Here is a 26022-nt window from a genome sequence, read left to right on the forward strand (position 1 = left end):
TGCCAAAGCCAAAAAAGTTCATTCCGTTGCAAGGTGCACTTTGCATGCTTTCACTTGACCGCTAGATGGCACTAACTGACAATGCAATGCAATTTGACTGTCTCTTAAAGCAGCCAACACTACAAACCAATCAATTACAAACCCTGACTATTTAATTAAGCCCCAAAACATAACTTTATTCTTGCATTTAATCTATTTGCAAAGCCATTCCGCTTCGTTACAAATATTTCCGCGCAACAATAACAAAAGAATACACCAACACTGTCCGCCTCATAGTTATATTCGACAAATTTCCAATGAGCCAATGAAAAAGAACCATAAAGAATGTACCGCCTCCCCCGGGCCCGACCACCCCTCTTTGCGCCTCGAGCTGCCTCCCTGCTCAGTAATTGCTCCCCCAAAACACACCTTCATTCGCGCACGGACAAGCGTCGTCGCCACTCGGGCTGCTTTATCCCATGGCGCGTTCCAGGAGCGCGCACCGCATGGAGCGTCTCCGTGGTGGAAGGTAGCGAACGACCCCCCCAACACGCACACCCACCTCACCCCCCCTGCTGCGTGTAAGTGTGCTGGGGGCCACGCTCACACTCTCAGTGACTGTGGTGGATCGCGCGGCACGCCATGCGTCTTCAGGAGCGTCCAGCGGGACACCGGTGCTTCTAAATAACTTTGCGTCCGGAGAGTTTTTTTTTTTTTCTTCAAGGGGAGGGGGCAGCCAGGATGGGAACCGTGACCAGGGCAGCCCTGCACAAACAGACGCTCCTGTGGTTCATTGTGGGTAAGTCAAGAGCACACAACAGTGTCACTGTGTTCCGCTTGTGTGTCGTGACTGCATCAAGTCATTTGAGTTTTGCGCTTTTTCCACACGTATTTTGCGGGCGCAATATTTATATTTCAATATTTCCACCTTTGCAGTATTTTGTTGGCTCTTTCTGTCAACAAAATGTTCTGACATCTGCAATACATTTTCATATTAGGAGAGCTGTGCAACTCAAACAACTTCCCCTTCCATATTCATAACTCTTTTTGGCTGTGAGTATTTTATGAGCTGTCTTTTTGCAGAAACATTTGAGCGCTTTACTGAACTTGTATGTCAAAGTGTCAAGACCGGAACGGATGCAACTGGTTTCAACCCAGAATCCGCTTGGATACAAAATGCAGCCGTAAAAAAAAATAACAAAAAAGGAAATGCATCACAGACATGCTGAGAAAGTTTTAAAAAAAAGTTTGTTCATCTGAACTTTGTTCACCAAGGTCAAGTTGGTTGGTTATACTTTACCGCCTTTGATGAATGAACCTCTAGAGCACCTTCATTAAATCTCCTCCTTTCCAGTAGCCTTGAGCATTTGGCTTAAGAAGCCATGCGGTTATGTAAACCAAAAAAAAAAACATCCGTTTGCTCGCCTATAAGCCGAGACGGTGACGCGTTCCGACTCAGGTCTATAGGAACGGAACTTGCTCTTGTGTTTGGGTTGACATTCCCGCCAGTAACGCGTCTCCATTGGTCACAGTAAATAAACTCTGCAGGAGCACACGCGAGAGCCATTCTGGAACAAGAATGCCAGGGCGGTGTTTCTAATATTTTGGCCCTTCCCAGGGTGCTCAGTGAGGGACCTAGTCGAATTTATTATCTGTCTCCGACATTGTGCTAAAACAGCAAAGCGCCATAAAGGAACACCGTCGTTAAATCAGGGAGGCTCGGCCTGGAGATCTTTTGAGTGTGATTGATGGAAATCATCCACTCTGCTCTTCAAAGTGTGAAATGTGAAATAATTCCTCCTGTTACTTGGACAAAGACTCATTTCAAATCTCGCTCTGCTGAGATTTATTTCCAAACTGTTCCCGTCAAGGGTCCACGATGTGTGTTGCTGCGGTTCAGTCAGACGAGTTCACCGGGTTACCGTTTTTCTTTGAAGCATTTCTGCTTCACTGAAAGAACACGTCAAAGTGTGCTAAATTCAAGGCCGCTGGAAAAAAAACAAAAAAACTCCTACAGGCATTTATCTAACCAGACTAGTAATATGTTGGTATTTATAGATAGAAAAGGAGGGAGGAGGAGAGGAAGAGAGCAAACAAACCGATTGAGAAATCCAAAAAACCTTTTAAGAACAATCCTCCAAGGACGAAAAGGAAAATAAGCCACTCAAATATGCTGATTGCAATCAAGTGTTTGTACGTGCCAAATGGTGACACAATCAATGTTTCTCTCTGCCTTGCCAGTCAACAATGTCAAAAGTGCATCGTGGGGACCTGCAATGGAAACACATTACAACACTAATCGGAACACGTGAGGGAAATTTGACACTCGATTGCCGCGGGTGGGAGGAACCAAAACACAATTGGCATCAGAGAAAATCTTAGCGGGAAAATAAATTTAAAAAAGGACGGAAAGCACGCTTGAGTGGCTTCTTAATTTCCTCGGCGCAGATGGCGTCCCGTCTTGTATTCAGGGGCCGTAGCGTCCGTCTGAAGATAGACGCGCCATTGATTGGGTTCCCTTCCTTTTCTTCTGCTGTGTCTCAAACAGCATTTGTAATTCAATTACACCTCCCGGAATGGAAAATGTGACACTGTTATTACTGGGCCTAATCACCAAATCATAATGCCGCTGTCTTGCTCGCTCATTCGCTTGCTCGCTCTCCTTTTTGGGGCGTGGTTTTCATCCCACGCACCTCACGGTTTAGATCTTCTTGTCCACAGTTTAGCAAAGTTGTCATATCAACAAAAAGGCAAAGTGATTGTTATTTTTTGGGGGGGAAAGTCTAAAAACTAAATCCTGATTCCTGCGTGGTGTCCACTGAACCAGCCCGAGATCCGACTTGGCCTTTCCCCCGGCAACTAGCTTTGTGGCATTCTCTAATGGGATTACACTGCGGTCTCAGTATTTAGTGAAAACATTTGCGGATTAAATTTATCGTTAATCTTGCACGAGCCGCCGACGTCCCCGTATTGCCAAAACCAAGCGCAGCGTGTGTGCGTAATGTCTTACATTGTCTTTCATTGAGAAAATCCGGTGAAGACATTTTAGTGGTAATTGGTGACATTCTAATTGGCACACATTTTTTGGACACAGCTCGGCCGCTCGCAAAAAGTTATTTATTTTACACCTGATGGGTCAGCAACTCTAGATACAAGCAATTAAAAGGCCATTTTCTGCAATATGCCTCCTATTAAAATGTCAACATAGCAATGATGTGAAAATATTTTTTCTAGCAGCGCCGAGAACAAAAACAACCACAGGAAGCTCTTGAAGTCCGGCACACTTAATAAATCCTTGGCCACAGTTGGGGCCGAGATAACGAGCTCTCTGCTTTCGGGGGACATTTTGAGCCCAGCTAATTCACTTGCAGGAATTTGAATTTATCCAATCCCACAACTTGATGCGCTCTCCAAAACATCCTCAGAGATTCAATGTCAAGCCGCACTTGGCTCTTCCACGGCACTCATTCAAACGCTGAGATTGTAAAATTCCCCAAACCATCGATTGACACACTCCCGTCCGTCCTTGTAAAGCATTTATAATAAATGCCCCCCCCCCGTGCTTGAGTGCATCCTTGCCATTGTCAGAAAATAAACGATCCATTTGAAAAGAGCAGCGGTCAGCAGCTTTAACAGTCCAGACAAAAGTTAACCGTGCCGAGTAGCGAGAACATGGACAAGGGAATGTCTCCGTGTGTGGAAGGTTTTTAAAAATTCATGCAAGTTGGAACATTCTGACACAATGCAACAATGAAGGTTCTTGATGGATGTCGGCTCATCGTTTTCCCCGAATTTGCCTCCTGTTGTTAATCATTACATTGGAGCACAAAGATGAATTTGATCAAAGCAATGGAAAATTCCGGCACATATGTTTCTCTTTCTCCACGGGGTAAACACATACAGATTCTTGGATGGGTTTTCTTTTCCTCTTTAAGCTGCTCTGGTCAAGAATCGAAAATCTGCATGTGAGGTGGCGTTATTCTTCTTCGACATAAAAACACAGGAACGGATTTGTTTCGTTAAGTGAATGATCTCACATTTTATAAAATGATAAAAATGGTTGCTTTGTCTGCTTTTCAGCCTTCAGGGATGTTTCTCCAACATTGCGCTCTCCCGCTCCGATTGTTGTCGCCACTAATTGCTTGCTTTTACCTCCGAGTGCCGATAGCCCCGCTCACTTTAATGACCGCTCGGTGATGGATGGCATCACGCACACGCCTGCTAATTATCAACATGTACCGTAGGCGTGCAATTTTGCGTTAGCCTGAGCAGGTCGGGGCTAGCCGAACGGCGCCGTTCAAGTGTGGGCCGTCAAATGTGACATATTTCAAACCATAAAGACGTAAAAGTGGAGTAGAGAATGCCTGAAATTCATTTTGAAGAATTCAGGCTCATTGAAGATGCCAGATTGTCTCGGATGGCATTGATTGTTTACGGTTATCGGAGCACAAACTCAAGTTGTCGTCGTTTATTCTCGTCTCCGTCCAATTCAAGTGGTTCTAAATGACAGTGCGTTATCTGTAGAACATCATCCATCTGATCCAAATCTGTTGCGCGTTTGCAGATCCCGTTGACGGGAGAGATTTTACGAGCCGGGCTTAATGTGAGACATTTGTTACGGTTCCATCTATGGCAGCAGCCTGAAAGCTCGACGTTGCCCTCTGAAGCGCCACTTCAGTCAGTGTTATTTATAGCCGTTGCGATCATACTTGAATTATATAATTCCGCGCAAAATAGAAAAAAACAACAACAACAACAGGACATTAATCGACACATTTCTGCGCTCGTTTCAGGCAAGCCGATTCTGTCACAGGCTGTTTGTTTGTGTCAAATCGTCTTAACCCAAATAACATTGATTTACTCATGCATGCATCATCACATTTGCTGGGTGTTTTTGTAGCCGCCGTGTTTTTCTTTTTTATTTTTTTCTTCTCCTGCTCTCGGCATATTATCATCCCAACTGGGTCATAAATGGCTTTCTCGGCCTCGGTCGGTCACAGCCAATGATTGCCGGTGTAAAAATAGATGAGTGAATATTCCGGGCTTCATTCACAAATTTCAAGTTTTACAGCACAGCTTCAAAGAATGAAAAGTTAGCCCAAAACAAGGTCGTTACAGTCTTTGTGTTTGCGATCCGCTGATTTCAATACAAACAAAGCGAACAGCAATTACAACAAAGCTAATAGCAATTACAGCAAAGCTAATAGCGATAACGCCCGTCACACCGAGGCCCTCAATCAAAGAGAAAAGCCGCAAAGTCTTTTTGTACCGGCGTCTCCATCTTATCTAACGTCGTGATGGCAACACCCGCCGCTTGCTTGACAAACAATCCGCCCGCAGCCATTTGCCAGGTCAGATAGTGCGGCTAATTAGCCGCTTAACTGCTGCCCATTAAACAGCCTGTTAGCTAAACGACGAATAGCATTTGGACCGAGTCGATAACACAATGCACACAGTCTGACCGAGCTTTGACCGCTAACTGATGTCTGGAATAATAGGAATAAAAGGACTTTAGCAACTATGCTATTAGGCTAACAATATACTACATTTGTAAAATATATTGCTTCATTCTAACTAAATTACGGGTAATATAGCAAAGTGTGCCATTCCCGCCGACATGAATCATTTAAACCATAAAAATATGCTCACAAAGAACCAGTATTTCATATTCGCTGGTTTACAGATGCTTTTGAAGCTTCACTTGAACATACTATTTTTTTTCCATCTTGATGAATGCTAAGCCGCACAAACAGAATAAAGTGGTCAGTTGGACATTTCTGTTTGAAGAAAATCTGTCCTTGATCTCGCTTTCCACTCAACGATGTCAACAGTTCAGAGAAGTTATTATGAAGTCGGCCCCCTGGGGCTCCGCTGTCTTATTAGATATCGCCGGAGGTATGTGCGAGTGCGTACGTGTGTGTGCACGTGATTGACAGCTGCAGAGTTCCAAGTGAAATAGAAAGACAGCACTTCTCACCCTCGTCTCTAATTTGTCGGACGTATGCGCGGCTCGTCTCATGAAAACGAGAAACTGTGTCTGCCCGGCTCGGCTCATTTGACTGCGGTCGACCTTCTGACCTGACTTGGGTTGAATTTGACCCGCCGCGTAATTATTAGCCTACGCTTAGAATCGTTTGTTTTTCCTCGCCGCCGATGGACACCGATATTGTTTTTTTTTTCGATTTGCAATTTAAGTGTGTTTAATCACAAGCATGTCACGGAAGGAATTCAACTTGTATCTCAAGGTAGCGCTGTACAATTATGGGCAGTAATGACGCACTTGGAAAAGCCAGGCTAATTTTAGAGCGCGTTGCCATTGGCATTAAATTATCGTGTTTAATATTTTGAGGGGGCTGCTTAATGGACCATTTCTACTGATCCTCTATGCTATGTTTGCATTTTCTTCAAAAGCCAACTGAATAAATAAGCCGTGGAGAAGAGCGAACAGCTGCTCGGAGCCGTGTGGGGGATCATTACAGCGAGAGCTGTGTGACCTGCCTGGAAAGTTGATTTCTTCTTATCAAACATAATCATAATATTCCCCCTGAATGTAGCTGATTGTGTTTGAATGGCCTGCGGAACGGAACCGGCAATTATTTTCTTCTTTCCTTTCACTGAGCACTCACTCGAGGTACATTTAAAGTCAAGTTGATTTTATTTTGCCGCAAACACTCAATTAAGCAGTTTGCCGCGCTGGTTGCCATTAAAGTTCATCAGAGCCCATTTAGGAATGTTGTTGTTTTCGCTTGTTGTTGCTTCTCGGGCCCGGTTGTCAGCTGTTCAAAGGCGTGGGGGGGGGGGGGGGGCAACACGCACTGTGGTGAGAACACATTTGCATTCTCGTCTATGAGTTGCGGCAAAACAAGAAAAAAACTGTTTAAAAGTCAGAGTAGTGGGCGTTGCGCTGCTATTTTGAATTGTAACAGCTGCAAGTTAGATGAAAAGCCAGAAATTGAGATTTCCCTCTCCATGAATCACCACATAAAATTGACGTCAGCGAGAGAGAAAATAGCTGCAGTCCATCTCGCAGTTTATTTAATCTTAGCCCGGAAAAAAATAGATCTGGTTATCCAACACACCAGAAGAGCCGTGAGTTTTGGAATTGCTCGCAATTGTAACGTCTCGGGCACGAAAACCCAGATGATTCGTGTGTGTCATGATCAAGTGTTATTCATCATGGTGAGGCCGTGTCCCTATTTCTTCTGAGTCAATCAATAAATGCTTGCCGTGGCAAAATGGGACCCGACGTCCTGGTTCACATTCACGACGCGCCGCTCGCCGCATTGGTAGAATGAAAGATGTCAAGATGAGATCCTTTCTATAAGATTGTTTTCTTTCATTTTCTCTCAACAGTGACTCAGTGTGTGAGCGCACTGGGCTGCGGACCCCATTACGAGTACGCCATTGAAGAGTTCTGCTTGGCCAAATTCAGACTGGACATGCAAGAACTGGACCAGGGACACTGGTGCAGCTGGGAGGACACCGTCGAGTGAGTTCTGCAAACACCACCTTTACATGCAAACAAACGAAACGCTCCATATTTGCATGCGGCTTCCTGTTCATAGGTGTAGCGTAGTATAGCGTAGCGTAGCCACAGAGGCTCCTTTCACAAGGTACCTGGTACGGCTTGGCTATCGACCAATCCAGGATGGACCTATAAATAGCCAATTTCTTCCTCGGTGGTTTTTGGTCCAAGTGAGCTCCAAGCAAATCTGCTTAAAGGTCAGCGTCAGGAAGAAATGGCTCTTTAAATAATTGATACTCCCCCCACCCGCCGCCCGGTATGACCTGATCAAGTTAGGCTTCCAGTCCTTTTTCCCTTTCTGTGAAGATAACTTTTGCTATTTGACTCATGCGGGTTCAGCCATAGTGCAAAGACACGTTGCAAATGTCAAGGTTGCTGTAGATTCACTTGAGTTCACCTTTTGGTTCAAGAAGCGCTGAGTGCCGTGGTTGAGAGGCAGTGGGACGTTTTCTGAAATACACCGACGTTTTCTCTTTTAGGTGAAAATAGTAGCTTACTACTAGCATCATTAGCTGGCTAGCTAGCTAAGCTAATATGAAATGATTGATTGATTCGAATCCAGAAACTCTGATTCAGTGTTCATTTCTTAGGGCTAATTCAAACCTCAATTCAAGTCTTGCGTGTTTGTTTGTCAAGCTATCAGCCAATTTGAAATTTGAGTATCTCGTGCGTCATCGAGGTCGTTTAGCGGGGCAGCCATTGTGTGGTTTGTAAAAAGATATCGGAGCCACGCGCAATTGTCACCTTCTCGTTTTGCAACCTCGTGACGAAAGCAGAACCGTGAGTTAAAACATGCAAAAGATAATGAAGCTATCAAATTTAAATCTGCAGAAAAAGGTCAAGTACTGGGACGGTCGATCCAAACTCGAGGGAAATCTGACATGTGCACGTTTGAATCTCACTTTCAGAAGACTCTTATCCAAGTTTATTTTATTTTTATGGCTTCCACGTGGTGAGCAACTTGACATCTCTTTCTTTTTTTTCTAAAACGGACCTCAAACGATTGTGCCTATATGGTTGAATCCTTGTGTTCATAAGACCTTCCATTTTCCCTGTACGTTCGGAGCATGTTGGAATGCATTATTCAGAGCATGCGGCGTGTTGCCTTCACAGCTTCACAGCTGAATTCCCTCGCACGACACCCCCGTCGCACGTCGTCTTTGCGTTCAAAGAGAATCTAATAAGAGGTGAGAGACTCAAAAGGCTTTGTCCTTCCCCTTAGCTTGCAGAGTGAGCATATTTTTCCATCCATACCTGCAGCCCTCCTGACTCCCCTGCTACTCAAGCGTGCAATTAGAGAAGACCGGCCGGGGCAGCGAGCTCGCGTGGCCTCTCTTTCATTGTCCCAATCAATACGGGGCGGGATGGTCTCGGAACTCGATACGCCGAGGCTTGAGACTTGCGGGAGGTCAGCTCACGACGATACCGGAAAGTTGTTAACATGCGTCGGAATCGGTGAGTCGTTTTCACAATGGGCTGTGATGCACTTAGATCCGATACGAACCGCGGAATTCAGACCATCGTCACGAGAGTCGTAAAAATGTATTTCTTGATGTTGGTTATTTTGATTCTGAAATGGAATCCAAACAATTTGGAGAGATGCAGGACAGAATGAAAATGGCTTATCTGTAAATTCAAATTCAGCTCATTTAATTGCCGCCGCTGGCAAAACGTTTGAATTAATTGCTTGGTCCTGATGGCCATGACTTGTTTGACTCTCATTTTCTCCGCAGTCCGCCCAACAGAAAAGTTCTTTCACAGCCCGAGTCACTCGGTATTTAATGAGCGCAGCAATTATGCGTTCGGAGCTAAAATAAGGACAAACTAACTAAATAGCGCAAACTAAGTGCTGCGAGTTGTGACATGCAGGTTTTTTTCACCGGGATTGCGAAAAGGACGCGTGGCGAGTTTTCATTTCGCTGCAGTTTTGTCTGATAAATGGCGTCTCACCTGTGAAGCCGCTTTTATTTGTAACATTTAACGATGTCATCGCTTCCTCCAAATTGCTCACAATGAAAGCCACCAAAAAAAAAAAAACTGTAGAGATAGAACTGACTTTTTTCCCATCAGTACAATAATTTGAGTGTTGGCCATATTGAAACAATTCCAAATACCTTCAGCATGGGGACCACAAAACCTCCCTGTAGTAAAAATGTAATCTTAGAGAAATCAAAACGTTCTCATAATTTGTTTTTTTTTGGTCAACTTTTTGATTAGATTCGGAATGAAACCTGTTCCATAATTTTTCATGTGACGCACCTGGTCTCGTTAGCGCCCGTCCTCATCGACCAATCAGCTCCCTTCGAGCCCATGTGTGCCTCGTTGTCTCGTTATTTTGCTTGTATTTAGTTCCCCGCTTTGAGCTGCTCGTGCCGGGTGGTTGTTGCTACCTTGTGGCATGTTTAACTTACTTTGTCATGTTGAAGTTCTGTCCGTTGTTAATATGCTGTGTTTTGGAACTTTTCACATTTGCTTACATGACTTTTGTTGTGTGTGTTTGAAAAGCAATCATTTGTATTTGTTCCTCCACTCCCCAAATCAGTGCTTGCAAACCTTCTAATGACTTTGAATGAACTGTTATTCACAGATCAGTGGGCTCACAGTGCCACTTTGTTTTTGCATATACAAGTTGAAATCAGTTCTTCATTGGTTTCATTAGGAAGGGCAGACACTCGATAATAATTTCATGAAACACAATGTAAAGGTGATTTATTTCAGCAAGCCATTTCATCGTGCTGCTCCTTCTGGTGTGCCCATCTTGGCTACCAGGAGACAGTATCGTACTCACAAGACAAAGAAAAGACTCCTAAGATTCCGTGATTTTTCATTTCTAACCTGTCTAAAGTTTTTAAAATTTGATTTCGGCATTCTCAGTTGGAATTGGGCAATCCAACCTTAGTTTAATTTTGTGCTGAGATCCACCTCAGTCAGTATAATTATTATTTCCGTTCTTTGCTCGATTGGCGTCGAGTCTACCGACTTTGACGTGTGCTCCCAACACCATGGTGTGATGGAACGAGCTAGCTCCACAATGTCCTTTGTTGCTTCCCAAAGGGCTTGGGATCAAACACTTGTCATAATCCGCTTTTTATGAATAAGGGCTCTATGAACTATGCTCCACTTGATCTGTGTGCCAAGCATAGCTACGACAGTTTGTCTTTTTTTGCCCGATTCATGTTTCAAGATATGTAAATTCTGTCAGATGAGATTCTGAAAGTTAGAGCGAGCACAGACGATTGGAATCAACTAGAGGCTAATTTTTTTTTCCGTTTTATGATGAATCAAAACTACAGCGGTTTGTTCCCCTGGCTCTGTTCATTTTTTTTTTTTTTTTCAGTCCAGGCTCAGTGTAAAAATAGCTCAAGATCTTGCCCTCAAAGGTTTTTGTTTTTTTTCCCCCCTTTGTGTGAGGCTGTTTTGTTCAGCCATGGGTGCATGCCTGTCCGCTATCTGTAATAATTTTGAAGTCTTTTGTGTCTGAGCTCACATTGGATTGCGCCAGCCGGGCACAATTGTGCACTCAGTAGCGTGGAAAGCCAAGTGTCGTTTCAGTTCTGCGACGCTCTCCAATTAGGCGTCTCATTAGGCGTCCAATTGCAAATGGATTACGGGCGCTTTCTACCACTTGATAACATCAAGCAGCGCGGAGCGCGGAGCTTTTTCACGCCCTTATGAGAATTTCTGTCGCTGGATTCCGATTTCAAAATCTTTGCTTTGATCTGAAGAAAAACAAAGCCCTTTTTTGTCGCTCCCGTTTCTCACGAGTTCAACTCAACAGATCCAAGCCGAGTTTTAGAGTTGTGCTTAATGAGATCAGGGAGGATGTTTTTGCCATTCACTATCTAAATAAAACGTCAAAACATAGCAAAAATGTGTGAGCGGTGGAATGTCATCTTCTTCCTTTGCTCCTCGCCTGACACAATTTGATTATGCCAGTCAGGTCGTCCAGAAAATGAACGAGCGGTTCCAGATTCCCCCCGCTGGTCCGGTGTATTGTTGCCAATTAGCGTGTCCGCAAAGTCCACAAAAGCAATTTGCAGCACGTCGGAAAACATCCGTCTGTCCCCGGCAACCAAAACAGCCACTTCAACATTTTTTATCCTTCTGCTCACTTTTCAGAACAACAAAATAATTTAGGCTAAATACTTTACATTCTTTTAATTGTGTATTATGTCAAGAATTGTAAATCAAAAATGTTTATTTTTTATTTATTATGGAATAATAAGGCGGTGGGGGAGGCTGGATTTTCAGTTTTCTGTTTTGTTTTTGCTCCCATTTTAAAGTTTCATGTGGGATTAAAGGAACGTCAAAATGTTTATATAAACCATGGTTTGCTTTGAACGTTCCAAAGTGCCCCATGAGGATGTTCTAGTAAAAGTATTAATGTAATTTAAAAGCAGGAAATACCAATGGATAATTTGGGACTATCAACAAATCAAACATAAATAAAAAATACGTGATTTGAAACAAAACTGTAGAAAACAAAATCTATCATGGATTTAGGATGACTATTTTTCCTCATTGCATTTTTAGGGTCTTTAATTAGTGTGGTTAAGGAAATAAAAAATGAAAGACTGACCCAAATAGGACAATTATGGCTTGTTGTGTGGAGAGAAGAACATCACAAAGAGCAAATAAGGAAAAACTGAACGAGGAACTCGAAGCAGAAGTTCCAAAATGAATCGTGTCTGATGCCATGTGCTCACTCGCCCTTTCAGGCTCTATGGCGAGCTGACCAACTGCACCTTCCTGGTGGCGCTGAAGATGGACTGCTTCTGGCCCAACCTGCTGGTGGATGACTTCTTCATCCAGGTGCACAAGACCTACTTCCACAATTGCTCGCTGTCGGGCCGGCTGCTCAGGGACCCCCCCAACCGCATCCTGGGCCCTTTCATCGCCATGCCCATTCTGGTTACCCTGCTCATGACTGCCCTAGTGGTGTGGAGGAGCAAGCGCAGCGAGGGCATCGTGTAGGGGAGCGCTTTTCTCCAGGGAGGAACGTCAGACATTAAAAACTCTTTTGGGATGAATCTCGCAGCTATTTATATGACCTCCAAACTCCTTGTACAGCAGACCGGTGCCGGTTTGAAGCAGCACTGGACTTTCCCAGACTTTAGTAAGCCAAGGCGTATTTTGCATGAGAAGAATCTCCCACCACCAAACAAAAGTGCACAAAATTCTGATGATTTCCTAAATGACTAATTTCTCAACCATAAAGTCAGTCCAATAAAGAAGAGTTCTCCACTTGCAAACTCATTCCCAGATAAGCGAGCAACTTTTATTTCTTCTTCTACTGCAGCAGTCTGGATGCCGTGTCCATAGTGCCTCTCACATGTCAGTCTTGGTACTGCAATATATCTGAAGTTTGGCGGCGGAGATTCCTTGGCGATATGCTCGTATGTTGTCTACTGTAGTGAGCTAGCTCAGTTTTAAAATGACCCCATCTCCAGATATTTTTGTCGATTAATCGCAAAACATTTTCCCGTTCTGTTTGTTTGTACTACTTGGAGAGTCGTCCTCCTCCTTGTTACTTGTCCAAGTGAATTTGTGAAATGTCTGAAGAATTCAAAGAAGAAAGCTCCAAAGGAAGATCAAGTTCTGCTAAGCGCTGCCGATGCCTCAAGCGAAGCTTTTGGATGGCAGACCTGAGCTCAGGATTGATTTCTGATCTGAGTGTGCGCTGTGAACGCCTTCCTTATTGATATTTTTGAATGCTTTCTTTCCTCTTAAGGGAGCTTGAGCTCTAACCTGCTTCTCTGAAGAAAAAAAAAAAACACACACACTCCTTCATGACACGCTCCCACTTTGTATTTTGTGCCAAAACTTCTCGGAGAGAAGCGAAGGCGGCATTTGCAATGGAAAAAAAAATGTTTGTCTTCAAATTCCAATGTACCAAAAGACCAGAAAGGAAGCCTTTATTAAAGTGACTTGTTGTGCGTCAGGTTGTGGAGGTTTTGTTTGAAAGTGTTTATTGCTATATCCGCAGTTCCCTCTTGAATGATTTACCCAAAAAGCAACGAAAATAATGATTGGTGCTGCAAAGTGTCCTTTTTTGCAAGCTTCCTGCCGCTGCGTCACGCACGGTGTGACGGCTTGACCTTGTAAGAGAAGCGGTTTCTGTACGGATGCGAGCGTGGGCACTCGCGCTATCGTTTTTTTTTCCTGTTTTGTTTGGCAGGCAAGAGAAGCCAAATGTCATAAATCGCACACTTGCACAAAGCCGCATTTGTTTTGTAACAATTCCGTGACCCCGCATGTCCAATTTTATTTTATTCTTCTTTTTCTTTTTTTTTTTACATAAGTCATACCTGACTTCACTGACAGTCGCTCTCGGTGTTGCCGCCAAGTCCGAGATCTTTACTGAGGTCTTCCGGTGTCATGTAGCTGCTTCTAAACAGCGCTGATGGGTCACCATGGCAACCTCAGTAAAGCTCAAATGCTTTGGAGCTGTTTAACGTCGTTGCCAAAAGAGTACCTGTGCTGACCAATGACGTCATTGCTAAGGGATTGTGGACAAAGATAGCACATTGCTACATAAGGGCGGGACGGCATCGAGATGGAATCCCGAGCGGAAGCCTCGATGGATGCAGCGGGGAATGTCCCCGCTGCAACCATCGAAGCAACCATCTCTGTGGAGATCGATAGAGTATCCGCGGTTGGTATCGGCAGCCTTCGTGAGTACCTAATATAAAAGGTGGCTATCACTACTTCCATCATGTTGAGTTCTTTAATTTCATTTCATTGCTGTGGTGGTCTCTAAAGACAAATTCATCAAATATATCGTTGGCAATATCTATTAAATAGTACAAGGAGCAAGACGTGACAGCAGACATGGTTTTCCTTGCCCTTAATCCCATTGGACGTCATAATGTCATTCACAGATGTTTGAAATGTGCGTGTGGATGCATGTTGGTTTCCGTGTGTGTGTGCGTGCGTTCTCCCATTCCCAGGCATCCTTCGCGGATTTCCGTCTTGTTTGCAATTTCCCCAGTGTAACTTCTGCAAGATGAGGTCTGAACACGATAACAAAACTAAAATAAGGTTTTTTTTTTTACAAATGCAACTACCATGGGTGTCAATCATGTTGCCATTGCTGCAGATATGTATATCAGAAATGGATTGATGAAGGCTTGTTTTGGATTTGGATTCAAGCAAAAATGAAGATACTTTTTTATATCCACAATGACAAGTTGGCTGAGCCAGCGCTGACTCAGCAAGTTGTCACATTTTGACTTTAGATTCACCAATTCAAAGTTTGGAACCTGAAACAACAAATGTGACTCCAGGCTTGATTACGCAACCAAGCCGCGGGCCTCATGTCATTCATGGAGGGGGGGGGGGTCATTGTCTACCCGCAAGGCGTCGAGTCATATAATTGTGTCTTTTCCCGTGCAACTGAAAAAACAAAGAGGCAAACATCTGAAGAAATGGAGTCAGAGTAGATGGAGTTGGGATGAATGAAGGCAGCATATTCCCTGGTGGAGGCAGCACTTCATCACCAAGATGACGTACTCCTGTTATGCAACAGGAGGCGCTGTTCTGTCTCCACCTCACTAATTGCATGGTCTCTCACCTTGCCAAGCGACGTGTTAGTCTGAAAACACAACTTTTGTTCCTTGCCGCTTGCATGTCGCTTGACAATCGCTTGAGTTGTGCTAATTTAGCAAAACGCAACGCAATGAATGATGTCTTTGTTGATGTTTGCGTTGCAGTAGGCCTGAAGTCTGACGCCGCCGTGTCTTTTGTGTTTTGCCGGCTGCCAAGCTAACACAACGAAACGAGAGGCAGAAGCCGCCCACGGCCGCAGCGCCGGCGTGGGCAGCCAGCCTTTCAAGCACAACAAAGCAAATGGAGAGCCACTTACTAAAGCGGACTTACTGTACGTGTGCCCAAACAGCAAGCCCGGCTTTAATTGCATGTGCACACACGCTGATAAACATCATTTTCCTTTCTTGTGCTGCAATGCTCAAATTGCCACGGTTAAGGTTAGACTTTGCATAATGACTTTTCATTACATTTTCATTAATATTTATGAAATAATGTAAAAACCTGGCTAATGGTCACAGTTAACTATTAGTCTTTTGATGTACAGTGAGTTTGAGAATGTATTAAAACTAATCTAGCCAATTATATGTCCATTATTTGGCTATTTTTGCATTAGTGAGGCTTCACTGCTTGAGTTTTGTTGCAGTTCAAGGAGCTGCCACTTGTAATATAGCAACCTATACACGGCTAGGTCATTGTTAGCCAGCACCGCGTAAATCATCGGCCTTGTTTGGCGCAATTGGATGCAGGCTGGAAACAACAATGCGTCACCCTGTCGGATGAAAGCAAGTTCGCGCAGAAAAATGAGGCCTGGCAATGAGACGGATGGAGCAAGGCGCCAGGCGCCAGGCGAGGGAACGCGCGGCAAGCGCACGACGCCCACCAGGTCACTACAACAAACGCGAAGAAGAAGAAAAAAATTCACAAGACAACACGAGCACAAAGTACGCGTGTTCATAAAGAAGTAAAGACGAGTCTGACATGTGATTCATATCTGACTGTCTGGCCTCGGGGATGCCTGACGTGACTAATAAGGTCGGCCTTGCTGCTGCGAGATCCGCATCAGCAGGAATTTCACAAGCGACCGTCCATCCGCTGATCCTCATTAGAAACTCTAGCCAGTTGCCTCCATGAGACTCGTGAGAAAAAGGAACACCGGTACAGTACAGTTTGGAGGGGTTACTATGGCAACAAGGCTGGATCCAAAAACCATTGGTGCCATTCAACAAGCCACTAATCTACCCATTCTGTGATGACGCTACACGAATGGAGGTGTCCTCTTCTGAACATCTGAGGTCCTCTTGTGGGTTTGAAGCACTATTGGCTGCATGCAACCGTTTGGGTAACAAATGAGGCCTCGTTGCAGCCCATTAATCAGGTCCTTGATGGCTTTGGCCGCTTTGCTGTCCTCACAAGTCCTTTTGGAGCTTTCGGCTCGACCCCTCATTAATTCTTCACAGGCAAAAACAAGCAAAGTTTGAAAAGTGGCTTCCCGAGTGGAGAATGGATTTTGGCTGAAGGGCATTTCTTTTTTTTATTTCATGTAATAAGGCAAAGGCAGAAGGTGGTAGTGCAAAAAAAAAAAAGAAAAAAAAAGTGATGGTGCTCTCGTTAGTCTCGTTCTGTGCTCTGGCTGCCAGCCTTCACTGTCACGGGCCAAATGTTGGCTATGATTGGATCTCTGACACCGGCGAATTCCCTGACAGCCGGCCTGACGCTCGCTCACATATGTGACTGACCACATTAGCAGAAGGGCTCCAATCCAGACCACAATAATGACAGAGCTCATTCTGTATTATTTTTCTTGGAACGTACCATATGCCTTATTAATGTTCTATCTTAAATGGGACACATTATGAAAATGTGACTTTTTAATAGCTTCTAGACAGCCTAATGGGTCTCTGGAATACCAGCCACTATAATTAAGTGTGAAATCAAACAAGCAAGTGCATCTTTTAGCACTGACTATCTGTGCATTGGTATCGTGTTCATTTGCTGTGTGGATCACCAAAAGTCACATTAGTCACTCGATGGCTTGGAAGATTCCAAGCATAACCCAAATTTGTACCTAAATTAGAATGTGTCGTCATAATGACAGAGAAGATTTGGAGGAAAACACTTGCAGGTCATTTATTGTTGCCCTTGGAGCACGACTGCCCAAGTCATTTTTAACACTGACTTCAGTACTCTTGTGTTTTATCCTCTCCTCAGTGATACATTTTCGCAGTTTGTGGGGAAATGTGAAAATAGCAATGACAGGATGTGAAAAGTCTCCCATTTTGCACATAGACGTCAACGACGAGAAAAAAAAAAAAAGCAGATCGAAATGTGTGTGTGTGTGTGTGTGTGTGTGCAGGACAAGAGCTGAGGACGCTACGTTGCTGATCATTCAAACGCTGTCTGGCTTGCTAGCGTGTAGCACGGAAGGTGTCCGAAAACGTGTAAATGTCTTTCCGTGACATCATGTCAACTCGCATGCATTATTTTTTTTTTTCTTTCTGCCAACACAAACACTGCAGGCACTGGAACTGAGCACGCACATACATGATAAACCTCTTGATTCATTACTCGGAAGCAAAAACAAACACAAAAAGACAGACTTGAAGAGCGGCAGCCTCTCGCTCGCTCGCTCGCTTGCGGCATGTTGGCTGTCTTGGCGTCAAGCTAGCAGCGGCGTGGGGGCCGGCGCGTCGCCGTCACCTCCCGAAGAATAATGTAAGTATAAAGCTTTGTGTCCTTGCTCAAATGATGCGTTTCCCGTAATGGTTTGCGTGGAGGTTTATTGCGATGAAGGTGAACGCGGCGAGACGTTGGAGACGACTGGCCGGCCAGCCGGTCGGCTGCTGACGCTGCCCATTCAGTGTTGAGAAAAGCTGAGGCAAAGGTGGAGCGAGCAGCGCGAGCAGACTCGCTGCGGCCCGATGCCTCGGCTATCATCTGGCGTAGTGCTTAATGTAATCTTGAACTTTGTTGCGAAAATCCTCCTGAAAGCAGACAAATACACAATATGTCGTTAACCAGCAGGGGGAGCTCAACACACAAACTACTGTTCATCATTCCTTCATCTCTTACTTCAGAAGTGACAGCAAAACGTGTTACTTTTCAACCGAGCTGTTAGCGCATGACTTCATCGAGCGACCTCATTGTAAGCAGCGAGCTTAATTAACTTGTAAGCCATTTATCAGGATTGCATCACGTCCCTGCGCTCTCCCACAATGCTGCTGTGAAATGCAAACATTCACCTCAAGCGCTAACTCTGAAGTCAAAGCAACCGCATCGCATTCTAATAATGCTCAGCGTTGATTGACAGCTCCACAAAGTCATCTGTAGAAACCACCATAAGTGGGACATAGTAACCGGTGGATTGCGGACGAGACCCGCTCGCACAATGTGCTGGAAAGCTGCCAGTGACAACTTAATTGTGTGAGTTGTGATGTCCCCAGCCAGAGGACATCTCGTGAAAATCCAATTGCTTTTGGCTCTTGGACATGATGGAGAGGAGCCAAGCTCGCTCCAAGCGGGTGTTTTCTCCTCTCCCAGAGCTCATTTTCAAAATGAAACTTCCCGTTTGCCTTTCACCTGGGAGCCAGCCGACCATGCTGAAAAAGGATCCAAGATAAGTCAATTAAAAAAAGAGCCCCCGCTGATCATTAGTTAACCACTTGGGGATGGGAGAAGAAAAAAAAACTTTCCAGCTTCACTTGGCCATTCATTAGCTTGAAGAAACACTGAAGTCTATTAAAAACCTTTGGGCAGTACCCCAGTCACTCGCTTATCTTAATTATCTGTGCGGGGAGTTTTCACCGCCTTTGGGCAGGAAGTGTTCCTCCAAAAATGGCAACAAAGTTGAAAATCAAGCACAGCACAGCAAAGCCCGGTGACGACTCAAACGCCTTGAGAAACAAATCGGAGAACTCAGTGCGTGAAAATGACAAGGCAGCCAGGGTGTAAACAGAGGCTGCGAAAAACAGAATCATGTTTTCACATTGTGCTCGCTTTTCCTTTTTTTATTTCTTGCCAACTCCTGTGCGCAAATCCCGAGTGTGTAGGTTCTGGTGCCTAGCGGCAGAGCCACACAAAGTGTTTTGCTTCGGGGCATCAAGAAAGTCAATGCAGTGACGGACTATCGACTGAGGAGGCCGAGCCACTCGAGAGTCGATAGGCGATTTAGAATTTGCTATGCATGAGCTGCGCAGTCCCGCGAGTCAGCAAGCCTCCGCAAGGTCCCGTCCTGCCTTGGAGAACAATCGACAACGTGATTTGCTCCTCTTCGAGCTTCGAATGAACATAGTTCCCCGACACCGATCGCCGCTTTCCCGTTTCGTTATTCATCTGTGGCATGTGAACGAGAGTGCAAATGCGAGTTTTTCAGCAAAGTACCTGCAGAAAAGTTCCAAAGAAAAAAAAAAGGCCAGCAGGCGAGTTCATGAATAGCAAAGTGCACTTCCTGCAAACATCCATCCGGCTAAAAAGGGAAAAAGTCACGCATTGGATTCCGCTATTGAATTTCCCGAGGTGCCGTTGAGTGCTGCTTTGACTTGCAAATTGTCGCTGTACCTGCCTCGCTCGCTCGCTCGCTCGCTCGCACCCGTTGCGGGGCCAAGAGCCTTTGCAAAACACCAGCTGTGCACACGCCCCGCCTACGTCTCACCGCAACAGCGGCCGGCCGAGACGCTCGCTCGAGAAGCGCCACCACGGGCCGGGCCGGGCCGGGCGTTGTCGTTTATTTCGGAAGATCACGCCGTCAACGTTAAGCTCGAAAAGGAAACAAAGCGGCTGGTGAATGGAGGACATGATTTGTCGGCAGCACAAACCCACCTTGTCTCTCAAATGATGTTCCGCTGCGTCGATGTTTAACGGGTCATCAAAATTCAACAAGTCCTGAGGTGGACAAGAGAGAAAAAAAAATACATTGAACAGGCCGAGAGCCTCTAATAGTCACTAGAAGCTTTTCAAGTGGCTAATATTTCTCAGATGGCATACAGCAAAAAAAAAAAAAAAAACTTACAGTGAACAAGGAATTCAATCCCCAAACCACGTCCTAGGAAAAAAAAAGATTACGTTCAAAAATAATCCCTCCAACTTTTGGCTTCTGCATGATGAGTTTGTTTACCTTTAAGGTTCTGGTGGGGGCCCACCCTGTGCCGTCAATCGAATGCTCACGCAGAAGGCTGAAGGCAGACAGACAGACAGACAGACAAGACGCCGCCGCCGTTTATGTGCCGTGCTTTGAGCAATGTCTTCAAAGTTACATTTCCTACCTTAGGCAGATCTCTCCGTTCTCAGTGATGTTGGGATGCCATATTCTGGTCAGACATCTCACCTTTGGAGGCTGTGAGAGCAAACAGAGCGCTCATTAAATCTCAATCGTTGCTTTCACATTTCGCTTCATGTGGGAATCTTTTCATCCAGCGTACATGAGAATTCATTTTTTTTGTTCTCCTTTTCACTTTGCGGCTTGCTCATATTGCTGCCGACGTGGCAATCCAATCTATTTATTTAGCGCGCACGCTTCGGGCAAGATGAGTGGATTTGACGACAGGCGCACTCACCACCATGTTGTAGGCTTCGGGCACATTTATTTCAAACTGAAACCTGCCACTTTGGTAGTAGCCTTCATCTGCAAGCAGAGGCACAAATGAATTGAGCGGAAATTGACAGCATGGGAGGAAAATACGCATTGTGACATTTACCTCAACGCTTATGTTAATCTTGCGGTTAAATTCATTTGAATAAAAATCCAAGTTTTAGGACTCAAGCGGGCTTCTGAGTTTTTAGCGGTACGGCCGACAGAGCCAGTCAGCGCAAACGATGAGACTTGCCTGGAGGAGCTTTGAATCTTTTATGTCTCTTTGTGTGTATGAAACAACAATGAAGCACAAATTCCCGACAGGTCCAGGCGGCAGGCGCTGTGCTGTGCTGTGTTTGGCTGACTTCTTGGAATTACTTTCATTTCACTTTGATGACATGCACGCGAGGCAAACGCTTGAAAATCTTATTAGGTTTAGAAAAAAAAAAGAAAATGCACACGGAGTTGTTTTTGAACATATGAGGAATTTTGTATTAGTGTTCATTGTGCCACTGAAAATATGTTCAGTCATCTTTTTGTTTGAAATAAGTCAGACAATGAGTGAAACGGGTTCAGTTATGCGTGCGTGCGTGAAACCCGCTTCCAAGTTAATTAAAAACAACTGGGAAAAAAAAAAAAAAGAACCACTCACACGAACGAGCAAGGCAGCCTCAAGTGAGGATGACATTACCCAAATGTTTTTTTTGTGCTGACTCCTGCATTCTTTTGTCACGGCTGCCGAGCACCACCGAGTGCGACGCTCAACGAGCAATTAATTGAGGAATTCACAAATAGTCGTTTTTCCAAGGTGTCCTCGTTCGTTATGTTGCGAGTGCAGTTTTCCTCAGAGACTATTTTGGGCCTGACATATTAGCAATTAATGTTAGAAAACACAATCTATTTTACTTTGATTGCTACAGTGGCGGGGGCTTTGTCTCATAAATCTAAAAAATAATATGATGCCGTAGCTTTGAATAAGTGAGCAAGTCTTCCTCTGGGAACCCCAACTATCGGATTCACTTAAGAAAAATGACAGCGGACCTTTGCTACAATTGCCGATCTTTGCTTTTCGCCATGGATTTTTGCTTACCGAGGCCTTTGTGAAACTTAGCTGGAAGGACCCCAACGATTGGGACGACAGGGTGACCGATGACTCACAGATAGGGCATGTGTGCGTGCGCACCACTTTGTGGAAAATCTTACAATGCTCAAAACGCAATTTGCAAGGGAGGGTGGGGGATATACGGCAGCCAGGTACGGTCAAATGTCAATTGATCGCACCGATGAGTCGACAGGGCTCTCTGCTTACCCGGAGACACGGCCAGCTGAAAATGGTGCAACTTGTCCTCATCTGGGAAATTGGCTTTGCATGTACCTGGAAGAGGGAAACAATTGAATGCATACGGAAATCATTTTTCCAAAAACAAGTGGTGGCTGAGTGTCCCTATGCAAACATGGCTGAGTTTGAAAGCAGCTCCATACTACCCCCTGCTGTTCAAAGACCTTCACTATATAACTCTGCCTAGTTTGTTGAGACGACGGACGCTATGAGCCATGAAAGATTTAAGTCGCCACTACAACACCAATCTCCAAATAGCACAAAATGTCACCAGCTATTTTTCCCCTCACATGAACCGCTGACAGTTTATTTTAAGAGAACGAGGAGTTTCGAAATTCGCATCCCACCAGCGCCGATGATGAATTGGGCCCCCCAAAAGCACGTTGACGGAACATAACCAAGACTGACTACTGCAGTCATTCTGAAGACACGTTACCTACATGAAAGTATTCAAATGGTAAAAATAACATCCGAACTTACTAGGAAGATTGGCTTCAAGTTCGGCAACTTCTGTGGAGAGTCGACAGTCACAGTTAGCACAGCCAAAGTGAGCTTTGTGAACTTGCCTGGGTGAGAAAATGCAAACCTTTGGTAAGGAGACGGTCCCTGATGGAGACCCTGAGGGTGGCGTCCGAGACTCCGCCGGCCTGGCTCGTCTGCCCGCCGTCATTCCTCCTCAGCTTGCTGGTCAGGGTCAGCATGGCTACTGCAGGCGCTGCTGTGCTCCGCTCCGCCCCGCCCCCTGCCCCACCGCTCAAACGCCTGTCACAGTGTGAATGACACACACAACATCATCGGTTTGAATCCTTTGAATCAGGGTCTCTGAAACCCAGGTCACCTGGGGTTGCCCTCAGGGCAGCGTTGCACTTAATATTGGATAATCGCCGCTGGATACGATGACTGTGTTGGAGATTTTAACAAGTTAATTAAATAAACTGGATGTGCATCGTTACAATGTTTTAATCTATTCACTTTAATCCACTTCCCTGTACATTTCCCAAATCCATTATAGATCACTTCTGATGATCAATTTTCTAGTTCTAAAGTCTTTCTACTGACACGTACCAGGTTTTGGAACGGGTTCATGTTATTGGGAAATTTCATTGAGGAAAAGAATGTAATGTGCCTGACAGTTGTCACTTCATAACTTATACCTATGTAGTAACCATAACTAGCAAAGAGAATTTCCCCAGTTCATGATCGTGTCACACTTAATAATGTCTCCCCACTGAAAGCAAAAGATGCAAATACAAAACCGCCTACTTTGACTTGTTCAAATGATTGTTTTGAAGTTGTTTTCAAAACTATCCAGCTGACCGGCAGTGTTAGCTTGCGTTATCCGGACGTTGTTTACCTGTAAAATCGAAGCTAGCAGCCCCTGCTACAGCATCATCAGACGCCCCCCGCTCACTCACTCGCCCAAACGCCACTCGGCGATTAATTGAGGCGATCGCGAATGCAAATGATGATAAAGGGTGATTTGGGGGAAGGGACCGGGGCTGGGAATGACCCGAGTGGAACCTCAGCTGTCAGAACTTCTCTCCGGTATCATGGGGAGCGGAAGTGCGATCATGTCCGCACAGAATGTCCCTCCGGGTAGAAAAGGCAGCAGAATAAAAGTTCCGCCACAAATCGTTTCATTTCAGATACCTATCAGGAAAAAAAATACAGCTTTGCTAAATTTGTTTATTTTACAAACCCAAATGCATTTCTTAAATGTTTGCCTTCCTTTAAGTTGTTCAAACGAGTGGTAATCACACAAGAGACGTGTTAACGTTTTGAGCATTTTAATTCAAGTCCATCCCAGCCTTACACAATAGCAGAAACTGCATTCATGATAGATATTACTTAACAAATGGGGGACAGCAAAAATTGAAATGGTTTTCTACTTCTGGTTGGGTATCATATCGTCAATGGCCTCCCCCTTCTCCAAGGTCTTCTCCATTTCCACCAGCAGCTTGACACCATCCACCACCATCTGTACAAGCTCCACCTCGGAGAATCCCAGTCTGTCCGAGTTGGAGATGTCAAAGACCCCGTCCACGGCGTCGGTGTCCACGCCACCTGATTGACAAACCGCATTGAGTACTCGGCAGAAGTGGACCAAAGATCAAATTTGCAGGTACCGGTTCCGCGTTTCTGGAGACGCAGCCTTTTGAGGATCTCCTCGAATTCGGCGTGCTTGCCCAAGTTTGGCAGCTTGACGTGTACGCCGGCGCGCAGGCCGGTGCCCAGGTTGGAGGGGCAGGTCAGGATGTAGCCCAAGTGCTCGTTCCACATGAAGACGCGGCCTTTCTCTTTGAACCTGGCCTCGATCTATCACAGGCAGGGAGCAAAAAGTTGAGTCGCTAAGCACCGGCCACAAAAACCTCCGGTCGACACACCTCAGCCAGTCCGGTGCAGAAGCGGGTGAACACTTCCTTGATGTTGCCTCCTTTCTGCATGGAGATGACGCGCAGATGGTCCTCCTCGTTCACCCACACCAAGAAGGTCTTGCCCTCGTTGTGCCTTTGGAACACGAGCGAGAAACTTAGAAACTTGTGGGATGAGACTTTTCGCCGGCGGTTCCTCACCAGATGCCTCTGCCGTCGGGCCAGTCGCGGGCCATCCTGGAGGCCAGCAGCAGAGGGGACACGGGCTTGTCAAACAGGAAATGGTCATCGATCAGCTGCTGCTGCTCCGCCTCTGACATGTTCTTCAAGGCGTAGTACTGGCCGGTAAAGTCTCCAGTCAGAGAACCCAGAGCTGAAGATGAAGAAAAAAAACATTCAAAATTGGGCCACGACAAGTGTGCGTTTCCCTTGACCTTCAATGGAGAGCTTCTCCAAAGCACGCCTCTCTCCTCTGGAGCAGTGCGGCGGCAGGCAGAAGCCTCGGATGCTGCGGCCTGTTCGGACACGGGAGCTGAGAACGTAGTTGGGGTCCAGGTCGTCGCCTCCCTAGACAAATAAGGTACCAAATGATTCTTTCATTTTTAATTGCCAGTCCAAAAAATCCACCAACCTGCAGGTTGCCCGGGTTGAGGTCAGTCTTGTGCGTGTCTGTGGGCTTATAGCCGCCATGTCGATCCTCGATCACCAAATCAAAGAGGTCTTTGTAGACGTCGTAGGACTCTTCGTCGCCGGCCACGCAGCCCACGGTCATGATGTAGGGGTGACCTGCAAGAACCAAATGAGTCATCAAAAAGAGTGGCACCACGCTTGGGAATCCCAAAGTTTTTACCAGGATTGTCCACCCCGGTCTGAATGACGCCGTCGATGGTGAAGCCGCTGCGAGTGGACTTCTCCTTCAACGTGGTGTACATGTCCTGAGTCAGGAACTTGGCCATGTGGTTCTTGTGCTGACTGAGATCTGGGAACTCGTCGGCGGCCGTCAGCCCTCTCTTCTTGCGGTTAGCCATTCCTTCAGAGCTAAACACCAAACAGGAGCGTCAAAGATCGAATGGATGAACTTACGCCAATCGTTAGGTTGGGCTTGAAGGCCCAATGACAACTGTGGTTAACCATAAAATGCATCAAGGCCTCTTGGAACCAAACAAAGTGATGAAGTCACAAAGCATGTATGTTTGTATGATGTCATAAGCTTTCCTCCACAAAATAGAACATTCTTGAATAATTTTGGAAATTTTAAAGCTGAACATGTCTTCAGCAACTTTAGAAATATTTTGGATGTATTATTTTCTTTTTTTCACTTTTTGAATGAGTATTCATTTTAATAAAACATTTCCTGAATAATCCCATTTAACATACACATTTTTATATTTATTTCACTTATTTACATTTATTTTATTAGTTTAAATGTAAAGCATTATCGATGCACCTGTATGCTTAATTTCAACAATGACTTTTTCCTGTCCATCCATGTGAAAAGCTGAAATGGGTCGTTCTTCTCACTTACCTGATTCAGCAACACTTCAGAAGATCGATGAAATTGTGAAGATGCTCTCGCACACAACAATTTTTTTTCCGGACAAAAAAAGGCTGGTTTTATATTATTCGGGCCAGCTCGACGCCGTCGGACGCGCTTTGCATCACAGGGGCGCGTATTGTGTTCGTGACGTGACAA

The 26022-nt window shown here is 45.2% G+C and overlaps 3 protein-coding genes across 3 annotated transcripts; 1 reads left to right on the plus strand and 2 right to left on the minus strand.

Annotated features, from left to right (window-relative positions):
• The first annotated feature begins 22 nt into the window (after nucleotides 1-22).
• On the plus strand, nucleotides 23-13445 carry LOC125974046 (receptor activity-modifying protein 1). Its single transcript, XM_049728826.1, has 3 exons — nucleotides 23-778; nucleotides 7333-7468; nucleotides 12223-13445. The coding sequence occupies exons 1-3, from the start codon at nucleotides 721-723 to the stop codon at nucleotides 12476-12478; spliced, it is 450 nt and encodes a 149-aa protein (XP_049584783.1). The 5' UTR covers nucleotides 23-720; the 3' UTR covers nucleotides 12479-13445.
• Nucleotides 13446-17153: 3708 nt separating this feature from the next.
• On the minus strand, nucleotides 17154-23545 carry ube2f (ubiquitin-conjugating enzyme E2F (putative)). The gene is made up of 10 exons (XM_049728844.2): nucleotides 23312-23545; nucleotides 22544-22719; nucleotides 22438-22467; nucleotides 21928-21993; nucleotides 20602-20669; nucleotides 20311-20381; nucleotides 20163-20220; nucleotides 20058-20090; nucleotides 19868-19930; nucleotides 17154-18033 (listed from the first exon to the last, which is right to left on the minus strand). Exons 2-10 carry the CDS (start codon nucleotides 22656-22658, stop codon nucleotides 17983-17985), a joined length of 555 nt encoding a protein of 184 aa, XP_049584801.1. The 5' UTR covers nucleotides 22659-22719; nucleotides 23312-23545; the 3' UTR covers nucleotides 17154-17982.
• A 182-nt stretch (nucleotides 23546-23727) lies between these two features.
• Nucleotides 23728-26013, minus strand: LOC125974050 (creatine kinase, testis isozyme-like). Its single transcript, XM_049728838.1, has 8 exons — nucleotides 25855-26013; nucleotides 25180-25367; nucleotides 24961-25115; nucleotides 24764-24896; nucleotides 24531-24702; nucleotides 24342-24465; nucleotides 24084-24273; nucleotides 23728-24021 (listed from the first exon to the last, which is right to left on the minus strand). Exons 2-8 carry the CDS (start codon nucleotides 25355-25357, stop codon nucleotides 23843-23845), a joined length of 1131 nt encoding a protein of 376 aa, XP_049584795.1. The 5' UTR covers nucleotides 25358-25367; nucleotides 25855-26013; the 3' UTR covers nucleotides 23728-23842.
• Nucleotides 26014-26022: the final 9 nt, after the last annotated feature.

This window comes from Syngnathus scovelli, chromosome 8 (assembly GCF_024217435.2).
Source record: "Syngnathus scovelli strain Florida chromosome 8, RoL_Ssco_1.2, whole genome shotgun sequence".
Taxonomy (NCBI): Eukaryota; Metazoa; Chordata; class Actinopteri; order Syngnathiformes; family Syngnathidae; genus Syngnathus; species Syngnathus scovelli.

What these genes read in the sequence shown, in the direction of transcription:
- LOC125974046 (XM_049728826.1), top strand. Translation starts at nt 721, where the DNA reads ATGGGAACCGTGACCAGGGCAGCCCTGCACAAACAGACGCTCCTGTGG. An exon ending in GCTCCTGTGGTTCATTGTGG is followed by an intron (nt 779 to 7,332) that starts GTAAGTCAAGAG and finishes TTCTCTCAACAG; the next exon opens with TGACTCAGTGTGTGAGCGCA. An exon ending in AGCTGGGAGGACACCGTCGA is followed by an intron (nt 7,469 to 12,222) that starts GTGAGTTCTGCA and finishes TCGCCCTTTCAG; the next exon opens with GCTCTATGGCGAGCTGACCA.
- LOC125974050 (XM_049728838.1), bottom strand. Translation starts at nt 25,357, where the DNA reads ATGGCTAACCGCAAGAAGAGAGGGCTGACGGCCGCCGACGAGTTCCCA. An exon ending in TCAACCCGGGCAACCTGCAG is followed by an intron (nt 24,897 to 24,960) that starts GTTGGTGGATTT and finishes TTATTTGTCTAG; the next exon opens with GGAGGCGACGACCTGGACCC. An exon ending in TCTGCACCGGACTGGCTGAG is followed by an intron (nt 24,274 to 24,341) that starts GTGTGTCGACCG and finishes TGCCTGTGATAG; the next exon opens with ATCGAGGCCAGGTTCAAAGA.
- ube2f (XM_049728844.2), bottom strand. Translation starts at nt 22,658, where the DNA reads ATGCTGACCCTGACCAGCAAGCTGAGGAGGAATGACGGCGGGCAGACG. An exon ending in AACGGAGAGATCTGCCTAAG is followed by an intron (nt 20,221 to 20,310) that starts GTAGGAAATGTA and finishes GTCTGCCTTCAG; the next exon opens with CCTTCTGCGTGAGCATTCGA. An exon ending in GATTGAATTCCTTGTTCACT is followed by an intron (nt 19,931 to 20,057) that starts GTAAGTTTTTTT and finishes TGTCCACCTCAG; the next exon opens with GACTTGTTGAATTTTGATGA.